Genomic DNA, 11,976 nt, shown 5'->3' with positions numbered 1-11,976 from the left:
TATGTGTTCGTCACCTTTTTTCCCCAAATCAGAAGGATGGTATTTGAATTTCCTATTATTATTGGCACGAACTTAGTGGTAATGCATTTATTATCTTACAGTTTGGAGGTCAGCAGTCAGATGTCAGTAGGCCTTGCTCGTCCTGGATGCTCTAAAAATAGAATGTTTCCTTGCCCTTTTCAGATTCTAGGAACCACCTGCATTCCTTGGCTCCCGGCCACTTCCACACATCACTCCAATCTCTTGCTCCCATTGTCACAACTCCTACCTCTACATTTGACCTCGTCTCCTTAAGAACGCTTGGGATTGGCCGGGCACGGTGGCTCAAGCCTGTAATCCCAGCACTTTGGGAGGCCGAGACGGGCGAATCACGAGGTCAGGAGATCGAGACCATCCTGGCTAACACGGTGAAACCCCGTCTCTACTAAAAATACAAAAACTAGCCGGGCGAGGTGGCGGGCGCCTGTAGTCCCAGCTACTTGGGAGGCTGAGGCAGGAGAATGGCGTAAACCCGGGAGGCGGAGCTTGCAGTGAGCTGAGATCTGGCCACTGCACTCCAGTCCGGGCGACACAGCGAGACTCCGCCTCCAAAAAAAAAAAAAAAGAACCCTTGGGATTATACTGGGCCTATCTAGATAACCAAGGATAATCACCCCATCTCAAACTCTTAATCACCAAGTTTCTTCCCATGTAAGGTTAAGAACAATGCACAGGATTAGAACATGGACATTTTGGAGAAGGAGAATTATTCTGCCTACCACAGATGCTATCAGGAAGAGGACAGAAATGACTGATACTGTTGGGATGGCCGTGTGTATGTGTGTGTGCAGTGTATGTGTTGAGGGGTAGGGCAGACAGCAGCCCTAGGCTTAACATCACACTCAGGCTGTTGGGTTTTCACCCTGCTCAAGGAAAATGTGTCACCTCTTGCAGTTTTTGCTTCAGGATGTGCTGTCTGGCCCAGCTGGCTGCTGGAACAGGGCGGTGCTATGGATGGCAGCTTCTCTGCCTGTAGGGTACAAGGCCTACGATGTTCCCCAGTTCTGTCAGACTTTCTGCTTCACACAGCCTGTTCACAGCCCCTCCTCAATGAGCCCAGGCCCCCCATCCCAGTTTCCCCTGAAAAGGAAGTCCCAATGCAGAGCAAGGACCCAGGCCCTGCTCATTCAGGGGTCCTTCAAACTCCATTGCCAACACCAAAGAAAGGCTTAAAGGGCCTTGAGAAGCTGGTAACATCAGTTTTATTGGGTTGGGGCGGCAACCACAGCCTGGCTGGGGGCGGGGCCGGCCCTCACAGGTTGTTGAGTTCCAGCAGGGTCTGGTCCAAGGTCTGGTGAATCTCGACGTTCTCCTCCTTGGCACTGGCCAAGGTCTCTGTGAGGGGAAGCAGCAGGTGAGGAAGGAGGGAGACACAAGGGGGATACGTGGGGGGGCAGGGCCAGGGGAAGGTGACATATAGACATTGAGTGGGTCAGGAGACACAGGAAGACACATGCATTCAGGGACTTCAGGGCCCCATGGCAGGGACAAACGGATGGACTGACCAGGATGAGGGCAACAGGACGGACGTGGATGCCTCACTCAAGGCCTTAGGGTCATGGAGGTGGGGTGAGGAGGCCTGAGTCATAAACTACTTTATCCTTCTCTTTAGAAGGTTTAAGAAAATTGGAGACAGAAGGTAAGACAAAGACTGCGCCAGGAAAGGAAGGGCCAGACAGAGAGACTTGAGGTAGAAAACAGACCTGCCGCTGCAGTGAAAGCCCCATGTTGCTGATATCCAACATTTTTTCCGAGCTCCATTCCAGACCTTTTGCAACCTTCTTGCCCCTGTCCTGCACCTCACCACCCTACTTCCTTTCCAGTCACTCTGTTTGATCCTGGAACCCCAGCTAAGTGCTCTGAGGTCAGTGATTGGCACCAGAGGGGGTCATGGTTTGATGGGGCTACACGTGCCCACATGCAGCGGTGAGTCAGAGAGCGACAGCCAGGGAGTGTCTGTGCAGAGGGGTTTCAGCGTGGGCCATGGTGTTTTGTGGGTGGGCTCAGTGCAGGGGCTGGGGGTGTCAGTAAGAGTCAGGGTGTCAGGAGTGAACCAGTGCTCTGTGGTGGCGATAGAGGTGCTCTCTGGAGGGCAGGAAAACAGCATGGAGACCAAGTTCAGAGTTTATTAAGCAGCAAAGGGGGGTGGAGGGGACAGGTAAGGGATGAAGCCAGTGCCAGAGTGGGTGGTGGGCATGATAGGGGCTCTCCCTAGGCTGCTCCCAGCCTGGCTGTGCAATGTTGGCAATTTCTGCTCCTCCTGCCTGCTCCCCTCCCCATAGAGAGAACAGAAAGGAGAGGAGAGAAGAGGGCTGAGGTGGCCACGCTGGCGTGGGGCTCAGAGGGAGGTGATATCATTGAGTGCGTTGTCCAGTTCCTCGCTAATGGCCTTGTACTTCATCTTCTGGGCATAGACTTCATCTGGGGGGGTCCAGGGAGGGGAACAGGTGGGAGTGTGGGAAAGGGAGTGGAGGGAAAGAGGAAAGGAAGGAGAGAGGGCAATGGAAAGAAAAACAGAATCAGAGGTGCACAAAGACAGAGTGAGAGAGGGAGGCCAGGGAACAGGTTGGACAGCTGTCGGGAACTCCTTCTCCCCATCTCTACCCCCTACCCCATCTCTTTTCTGTCCTTCTCTGTACCCCAAATTGGCTCGACCCACAGAAGCTCCTGTCCCCCCAGGGAGCTGTGGGCACAGTGCTCTCGACAAGCAGAAGTGCTTGCTTTGCAGGGAGAGGGAGGGTGCTGGAGCCAGAAAGGGCAAACCTCCTAAAGCTGGAGGTAAAACTGCAGCTTGCCTGAGAAGGAGGCTGGAAGCGAAAGAAGTGGGAAAGTGAAAGGGTTATCACAGAATAAAAAGGAAAGGCAACTTTAGCCACAACACCATTCACAATAGAAATAGCCACAGACTCACAAGTATCTGGATGTTTGCTTTTGCCAAATCTAGCTTAAAATAGTGTTTTCTATGAGTGTTGTCATGCAGACGTAGATGTTCAGTCCAATAGCTCTCTAGTTAATAAGCCAGTCTCTGAGCTAGAACTCTACTGCGTTACACTTGGGGACGCAATTGTCTATATGGGTGCCACTCAGAGTGTGGCATGAGGACCAGCAGCATCGGCAGTACCAGAGAACTAGCTAGAAATGTAAATCCTCCGGCCCAAAGTCAGCAATCTCTTTGGGGCAGAGCCAAGGAATCTGTTTTTAAAAATCTCCCAGTGGACCGGGCGCGGTGGCTCAAGCCTGTAATCCCAGCACTTTGGGAGGCCGAGACGGGCGGATCACGAGGTCAGGAGATCGAGACCATCCTGGCTAACACGGTGAAACCCCGTCTCTATTAAAAAATACAAAAAACTAGCCGGGCAAGGTGGCGGGCGCCTGTAGTCTCAGCTACTCGGGAGGCTGAGGCAAGAGAATGGCGTAAACCCGGGAGGCGGAGCTTGCAGTGAGCTGAGATCCGGCCACCGCACTCCAGCCCGGGCGACAGAGCGAGACACCGTCTCAAAAAAAAAAAAAAAAAAAAAAAAAAATCTCCCAGTGATTCTCATGCATGCTGAAGTTTGAGAAGCACTGGAGTTGTTGTGCCATGGGCAGCTACAATTACTTGAATTGTAGACATGGCCCACAGAGTTGGGGAGTTGGTAGGGTCCTAGGTGGTCCAATCCTAGTTTATTGGTAGCAAATAAAATGGGATGAGAAGGTACGGGACAGACTGATAATCACGGCAGGTGTGGACCTACTTATAAAGGCTTCTTTTACCTTCTAGGTCATCGATGGTTTTCTCCAACTTTGCCACAGACCTCTCAGCAAACTCTGCTCGGGTCTCAGCCTGGGGGTAAAGGCAGGGTGGGAGAAATGGCAAAGAATTAGGCCTTGCCACAGACCACTGCCTAAGTCAAGCTTCTTGCCCATCCCAACCCTCAAGTGTCCTGCCACAGGCTGTCTCTGGCAAGGACTAGGGTGGCTTGAGGGGAGACTGGGAACTGGAAGAGGACTCTCACCTCCTTCAGCTTCTCCTCCAACAGTTTGATCTCCTCTTCATATTTATCTTCTTTGGTGGAATACTTTTGGGGACACACACGCCATCAGTACAGCACCACCACAGATCCTTCATTTCTCCATTGTACCCCGTAGGCTCCTGGCCATCTTGCCTCTGTTGAACACCCAGCCCCTCCCTGCCTTGGGCCCCTCACCTCCCTCCCCTGTGGGACCCCATCCTCACTGCCCCTCTGCTCCCCTCTACCTTGTCCGCCTGGGCCTCCAGGGATTTCAAGTTGTTGGTAACAATTTTCAGCTCCTCCTCTAGGTCCCCACATTTACTGCAGGGGGTGTGTGGCGGGGGGGGGCGGGGTGTGAGGGCACAGCGAAGCCAGACAGTGGAGATAGCACAGCGGGGGATGGGTGGAGGAGAGAAGAGAAGAGCAAAGTTGTGAGAGTGACAGCAGGCAGGGCTCAGAAGCCCCAGGCCCTTCCTATCCCCAGCAGCTGAGAAAGAGCAGTCTGCGGTGCTGAGACGGAGGGAAGGTGAGCTGAGAGAAGGCGCCATTGCCCAGAAAGGTTCAGAGGGGTTGCTACCTCCTCCTCTGAGGCCATCAGGGACTTGAGGGCCTGGTCCATGGTTCGAAGTTCCTCCTCCAGCTGTCTGGCTCGGCTAGGGGCAGCGGGCAGGGGTCAGAGAACAGGGCCTGTCCCTAGAGCCCCAAGCCTAGGACGCTACCTCCCCACCATGTGGAAGGCCCCAGGGCCAATGGGCCCACTTGCCACCCCCGGGTATCTTTACCTCTCAGCCACCTCAGCTCTCTCCTCTGAGCGCTCCAGCTCTCCTTCCAGGATCACCAGCTTCCTGGCCACCTGAGGGAAGTGAGAAAGAGAGGGTAGATCAGTGGAGAAGGACTGGGCATGTTGCAGGCTGGGCAGTGAGCAGGCAGAGGGGCAAGGCTGTCACCTCTTCGTATTTGCGGTCTGAATCCTCAGCGATGTGCTTGGCCTCCTTCAGCTGCATCTCCTGCAGCTCCATCTTCTCCTCGTCCTTCATGGCCCGGTTTTCGATGACCTCATTCCTCTGAAAGACAGGGAGACGGTGAGCGTGGGGTCAGGACCAGCAGAGACAGGCTCCCTCCTCCTTCCCGGACCGTCCTCTCCGAGGCCCCGACCACCTCTCGCTCTCATCAGCCGCCTTCTCGGCCTCCTCCAGCTTCTGCAGGGCTGTAGCCAGGCGCTCCTGGGCCCGGTCCAGCTCCTCCTCAACCAGCTGAATGCGGCGGTTCAGAGAGGCCACATCTGCTTCAGCCTGTGGGTCAGAGGTCAGGTGTCAAAAAAGCCTTGTTAGCCTTGGATAAGGTTCAGAGAGGCTCCAGAGGATGGCAAGATTCTTCTCAGAAAGAACTGAGGCTTCCTGGTTTCTAGACATTCTATGTAATTTTTTCCCAACCAATCATCTTCTGCCCGGACTGTGCTCCAGTAAAAATGTGCATTCAGGCCGGGCATGGTGGCTCACGCCTGTAATCCCCACACTCTGGGAGGCCGAGGCAGGTGGATCACCTGAGGTCAGGAGTTTGAGAGCCGCCTGGCCAACATGGTGAAACCCTGTCTTTTAAAAATAAAAAATTAGCCAGGCATGGTGGTGGGCACCTGTAATCCCAGCTACTTGGGAGGCTGAGGCACAAGAATCACTTGAATCCAGGAGGCGGAAGAGATGCAGTGAGCTGAGGTCATGCCACTGCACTCCAGCCTGGGTAAAAAGAACGAAACTCCGTCTCAAAAAAACAAAACAAAAAAACCCTGCATTCCTTGCTTGACGAGCTCCGCTCCCCTGCTGCAGGGCCTCTCCTGCACCGTGCAGTTTCCCGAAGGCTACCTGCACATGAGTCCTCCTATTCCCTGTGAGAGCACTTCAAGCGCTGGGGCCAGGTCTGATGCAGCTCTGATTCCTACACAGCAAAGCCTGGCCCAGGTAAGGGGATGGGGAAAGAATCAGGCCAATCAGACGTCACTGCTGCTAAGGAACAGCCCGTCAAAAAAGCCTTGTTAGCCTTGGATAAGGTTCAGAGAGGCTCCAGAGGATGGCAAGATTCTTCTCAGAAAGAACTGAGGCTTCCTGGTTTCTAGACATTCTATGTAATTTTTTCCCAACCAATCATCTTCTGCCCGGACTGTGCTCAGTGATGCTGGGCATGGTGGTGCACGCCTGTCATCCCAGCTACTCTGGAGGCTAAGGCGGGAGTTCAGCTTGACCCTAGGAGCCCAGCCTGGGCAACATAGCAAGATCCCATCTCAAAAAATAAAAAATAAAAAGAATCAAGCTCAGTGATGTCATCTGTTATCAGCTGCAAGGCAGACTCCCAGCAAGAAGCCCAAGAGCAGGCCTATAAGGGATACCTGTGGCTGTAGCAAGGGGCTCCCTGCCAAGGCCAGCAGAGAGCTGGGGGCAATGCAGGGGCAGTGTGAGAGATGTCTACTCAGCCCCTGGGCTTGCAGTAGGAGGCAAAACCATAGAGGTTTTGGAAAAAATTCATAAAAACTGGTCAAACACTGAGAAAAAGGGCAGAGCAAGGCGAGTGCCAATAAAGGAAAATGAGAGGAGCAGTGCAGCCTGGTGTTAAGAGCATTGGCTCTGAGTCAGACTTGTCTTTGAGCCACAGCTCAGTCACTCAACACTTGTGTAACTGTGGGCAACTTATTTAGCCTCTCTAAGCCTCAGTTTCCTCCTTCACAAGTTGGAGTTAACAATAACAGTTCCTTCTTCTTAAGGCTGTTCTGAGATAATCCAGTGTTTTTGATACTCAATTAATCAACAGGACCCCCAGTGAGGCCCATCAAACTAAACAGGTTCTCTTACTCCATGCTACATTCACTGAATTGGGATGTGTAGGGTGGGGGCTTGGGAATCTTCTCTTTTTTTTAAAGCCCCCTAGTGATTCTGATGATAAACCAAGTTTGGGAAATCGTAAAATAACATGCAGAAAGCACTGAATACATTGCCTGCACAGGGTCCACATTCCATACATATTAGATTATCCCCTTTCTCTGTCAAAAACAAGGACACAGAGACCCTGAGATTTCAGAGTGGAGAGGAGAGAGGACCTGTGTAGGGGAAGGAGGTGGAGGGAGGGGCTGGGGGCAGCACTTGGACAGAGCATAGGAAGCAGGTCCTTGGTAGGACTGTAGGGCAGGAGAAACACCACCATATATAGAGAGTAGATGGTAGCTTGTCTTCCAGGTGCTGAAGGCACCTGGAGCTTGGCCACCTAGAGTGACAAGGGCCCATCATGGGCACAGGGCCGGATGACTCAGTGTGGAAGGATTCTGGGGACAGCACTGGGGGTTGGGAAGAATCACTGTGGGGAATATTGGAGGACTACCCTAGAGAGAGGTGAGACTGTAAAAGAAAAACTCTTCATGATGGTGGAGCGACAAAAGACTGGAAAGTTTGGGAAGTCCTGAGGTCCTCATCATGGGACTGATATGTGCCATTTCCTGCCCCTCAAGCTCTTCCCAGTTACGGGGACTGCTCTCTAGCCACAGGACAGGTACTACTGTCCCCATTAGAAAAATGGGAAGCAAGAAAGAGGGAGAAACTGAGGCACCATGTAAGTTGAGTGCTGTGTTCAAGGTCACCAATAAGCTTGGGCAGTCTTTCCTATCTGCTCCTGGTGCCGTGGCTCTGCCTCCCCAGCTCTGTCCCTGTCCCCCCCGCCCCTCCAGCCCCAACCAGCTCCTTGGGTTTCCAATCCTGCCTCCAGCTGCACTGGGCCTTGGTTATTTATAGAGTGTCAGATGCCCAGGGTCGTCTGTGCTAGCAGCTGCAGGTCAGCTCCCTCCCAAGTGCCAGGACTGGTGGAGAACCAAAACTGGAGGCTGGAGGTTACAGAAGCCCAACCCTGGGGGGCTGGGAACATGAGCAGTTGACACAAACAGCAATGTCATCTCTGATGTTCAGACCATGCTTTATGTTAATCCAACCATAGGTTCATCTTAAAACAATCCTGGGTGGAAGGAAGATGGGGAAACTGAGGCAGAGAATGGGGAAACTACCATGTCCAAAGCCATATGGCCATTCTCCTACCTTAAGGAGGGGGTTGGGAATGGCAGGAAGTGAAGTCTGGTTGGGGTTGTGGGTGGGCAGAGAAATCTCAGGGTAAATAACCTGTCCAGGTAGCTGCTTTGGCATCTGTGGCCCTGTCCCTCTGCCTTGTGGCCTGGCGTGGTCTCTAGGCTGACAGCTTAATGAGGGTAAATGAGGAGCCGTTAGAACCTGAGCTGCCGGGGCCCCAGGGCACAGCAGGGCTGCTGAAGCCAGAGGTCAAGGCCAGGGAATTTCTAATGGCCCCTTAGGGTTGTAACTCAAGTGAGGCCTCATCTCTGGATCCCTCTCCCTCCTCCTGCCTGCTAGTACCTCACACCCACATCCCCCCACCCCCAAATGGCTGCAGTCTCCTCTCCAATTTCAGCTGGAGGATTAATTGAGGTAGATGGTAAATTCTTATACCTTCCACCCCCACAATGACTCACTGCCTGATCATTGTACATTCTAAAAGCTGGAACCAAACAGAATTACAGGGCTAAGTCCTCTGCGGGGAGTGGTAGGTGGTTTTGATTTATCCACTGTTTTGAATTACTTGTGTAAGGTTACCCTAACCCTGGTTACCGAGATGAAACCACTTCTTTCCTGGTGCTGGGGACATAAGGGGATAAGGTGCCCCTAATCCCCTTATTCCCATACCTGGGGGGGCCCTCCCTTGTGCCCTAACTCCTCCCATTGTCCCCCAAGTCCATACTCACATCAGTGGCCTTCTTCTCGGCCTGCTCCAGTTTCTCCTGGGCCTCCTTCACGGATTCAGAATACTTTTCCACCTCATCCTCTGTCCCCTTCAGCTTCTTCTGGAGGGCCTGCTGCTCCTCCTCCAACTGGGACAGAGGGGACTTGGTCAGCCAGGCTGGGAGGGGGCCCAGGCCCAGAATGGAGACGCGGTGTGTGTAGGGGCGCTACTAAGATTTGGAGGCTACTGAGATGGAAGCAGAATAACAGAAGAGGGGCAGTCCAGTCAAGGGTGCTGGTGGGACTTGTTGGGGGTACAGAGAAAAACTTCAAGCTCCAAGGGGCAGGACCAACCACGCTCTGCAAGGGCCGGAGTGGCAATCAGGGTCCTGGGGCTTCCCTAGGCTATGGGTAGGTGAGATAAGCGGCTCTGACGAAGGCCCTGAGGGTAATGTGAAGGCCCAGCCCACACACTGGTGGGAGAGAGCCCTGGCGGGCAGGCCCGGGGCTGGGGGACCCATGGCAGCGGCCCACCCCTGCCCTCGGCGGCGGGGAGAGCAGGCTGCATTGGGCCCGGCCCTAACCTGCTTGCAACGGTCCTCAGCTTGCTTCTTGTCAGCTTCGCCTGCTCGGCGCGGTCGATGGCGTTCTCCTTGTCCAGCTTCAGCATCTGCATCTTCTTCTTGATGGCGTCCATGGCTGCGGTGGGGGGTGGGCAGGCCGGCAGGCGGTGAGGACCGGACGGACTGGGCTGGCTGAGCGGACTGGGTGCACGGGTGGAAGGCGAGGAGGACCAAGCGAGGCTGGGACGTCCCGGCCGCGCGGGCGCCTAAAAGCCGGGGAGGGACCGGGCGGGGCCGGCAACCAGGACCCTCCCCCACCTCGGCCCAAACCTTGTAGGGGCAGAAGCACGGCCCGGCCGGGGGGCGCGCCCGCCCACTTCGCCCACCCACTGGGGACCGCCTCCCTTGGGGTCCCGCCCCCATTCCCCTCTTCCCCGCCAGCCGTCGGAGGAAAAAGTAGCAGACGGTCGGTTGGAAAAACTCCGGCGCTGCGGAGGGGAGGGGACCCTTGGGCTGGGGGCTCCGTGCTTCCTCTGAGTGACAGCCGGACCCAGTGGCAGCTGCGGCTGGGGCCCCTGGGGCTATTTCGGGGCGTGAGCTCAAGGCAGCTGCCCGGGCGCAGCGACCAGCGTGCCCCCCCTCAGCTGCAGCAGCCGCTACCCTTAATTTAGAAGTTTCCTGCAAATCCCCCCGGATTAAATGTCTCTTGGGAGGCGGAGCTCCTCGGCAATTTGAGTGCCTCAGTTTACCCAGAGTCCCCCTAAGTTTGCGTTATCGACGTGGTGGTAATAGCGGAGTCTCATCGGGGGCTTGGGGAAACTGAGGCAGGAGGCGAGCCCAGAGCCCCGGTCGCGGTGCGGAGTGTGGCCGGGCTTGCTGCCCCCAGAACCGGCCTGACCTCTCATCCTTTCGCCTCCCCTCCCAGCCCCCGTCCCTGGAGCCAGGCCCGCCCTGCGAGCGCCAGGCGACTCAGGACCCAGCTCCCCGCCCAGCCCCCAACGTGCCCCGCATATTTTCCACGCGGTTGCGGCCGGGCTGGTCACCGCGCGTTCCCCGCCCCCGCTACCACCCGGACGCGTCCCGAACCCCTCCGCTCCCCGCCCCCGGCTCGCCTGGCCCCACTCCCCTCCGCGCGCCCTCCCTCTCTTCCCCCACTCCCCGCGGACGCTCCCCTCTTCCCAGTGGGCCAACTTTATGCTGAAATTTCTTTTCTGCCCTTTTTTGGGATGTTTCCCCATTGGGAGGCGGAGTCGGGCTGGGACGGGGAATGCGGAGGGCGAGGCGAAGAGTCACTGAGCTGCGGGGCGTAGGGGGTCCAGGGCGAGGTGCCTTCTCCGACCCAGGCCGCCAAAGCAGTTCCGGAGCCGGGTCGTGGGGTCCGGGAGTCGGAGGTGCGGGGCGCAAGGGTGTTTGTTTTCGTTTTTCCCTGGGGTGGGGTGGGGGGAGAGGAAGTGGAGAGCCGCCCAGAGGAGGGGGAAGGGGAGGAGAGAACAAGCGGAGGAAGCCGGGAGGGAGCTGCTAGCCTCGCCCCTACCCTCCAGTCGTAGAGGGGCGGGAAGCCTGGATTTTGCAGTGGACTGGGGACCGTGGGAACCCGAGGCCGCGGGCCGGGGCGGTAGGGAGGAGACGTGGAAATGCATTCAGATCTGTTTAGCTGCCTGCTAGCCGCACGGAGAGCAACCCTGGCCTGACCTTGCAGTGTTCCTCTAACTCCGTGGAAGACCCCTCATCCACCAGTAGCCCATGCTGGACCACTGGGTTTCCCCTGCCCTTCGCGTCTCACATCCACCTAATCCTGGAGAGGCTGCTTCTACCAATGAGGTTCCTCCTCGGGTCGGTCTGGGCTGGCCTCTGGCCGCTCCTTATGCATTCTTCAGTCTAAGTGTTTTGTAGTTTTACTTCTGGTTCCTCCATTCATTCATTGATTCGACTGTCCCGTGACATTGTCAAATATCTTTTAAAAAGTTAATGCGAATATTATCTAAAATCCTCCAAACCCCTCCCTAATCCCTGTCCCCCCACCTTTTTTGAGACGGGAGCTTGCTAGATTGCCCAGGCTGGTCTTGAATTTATGGGCTCAAGTGATCCTCCCGACTCGGCCTCCTGAGTAGCTGGGATTACAGGCGTGCGGGCACCCTGCCTGTTTTGAGGAGAAAAAAAAAATCCACATTTCTTAATATGGTATAGAAGCCCCGTTGTTTTGGCTCTTGCCTGCCTCTCTGGCCTCATCTCCTTCCATGCCCAACCTCACCCCCAGTATTCAGACTTGTACCTCATGCTGCATTCGTAATGAGCTACGTGCAGGAGCTGGAAATAGCCATACTTTTCTTAAAGCTTCCACAGTTTATGCATTCTGTTCCCTCTCCCTAAAATGCCCTTCCCCTTGGCTGATTCCTAGTGGCCTTTAAGACTCAGATCAAATGTCAGCTTTTCTGGGAAGCCTTCCCTGGCCACTTCTCTTCCCACTGCCTCACCTAATAGGTGCGTGTTCTTGGTGCGGGCTCTCACCCTCATCCTAGTCCCATGGTATAACTGTTCTTATACCGGTTTGGCGCCTCCGCCGGTCTGTGAGTCCTCAACAGAAACGAGTGTTCTCAATTCTGAATCCCCAAGGCCTAGCAC

General features: G+C 55.3%; 1 protein-coding gene across 1 annotated transcript; it reads right to left on the bottom strand.

Moving 5' to 3' along the window:
* Window positions 1-2,145: 2,145 nt before the first annotated feature.
* On the bottom strand, window positions 2,146-9,626 carry TPM2 (tropomyosin 2). The gene is given in 10 exon segments (XM_033238149.1): window positions 2,146-2,460; window positions 3,793-3,862; window positions 4,035-4,097; window positions 4,609-4,684; window positions 4,814-4,884; window positions 4,979-5,093; window positions 5,187-5,323; window positions 8,815-8,940; window positions 9,376-9,416; window positions 9,419-9,626. Coding segments are annotated over 10 exon segments (852 nt in total). The 5' UTR covers window positions 9,489-9,626; the 3' UTR covers window positions 2,146-2,377.
* Window positions 9,627-11,976: the final 2,350 nt, after the last annotated feature.

Source organism: Trachypithecus francoisi, unplaced genomic scaffold, assembly GCF_009764315.1.
Source record: "Trachypithecus francoisi isolate TF-2019V2 unplaced genomic scaffold, Tfra_2.0 Lachesis_group16, whole genome shotgun sequence".
NCBI classification, from domain to species: domain Eukaryota; kingdom Metazoa; phylum Chordata; class Mammalia; order Primates; family Cercopithecidae; genus Trachypithecus; species Trachypithecus francoisi.
This window is presented reverse-complemented; position numbering and strand designations above follow the sequence as displayed.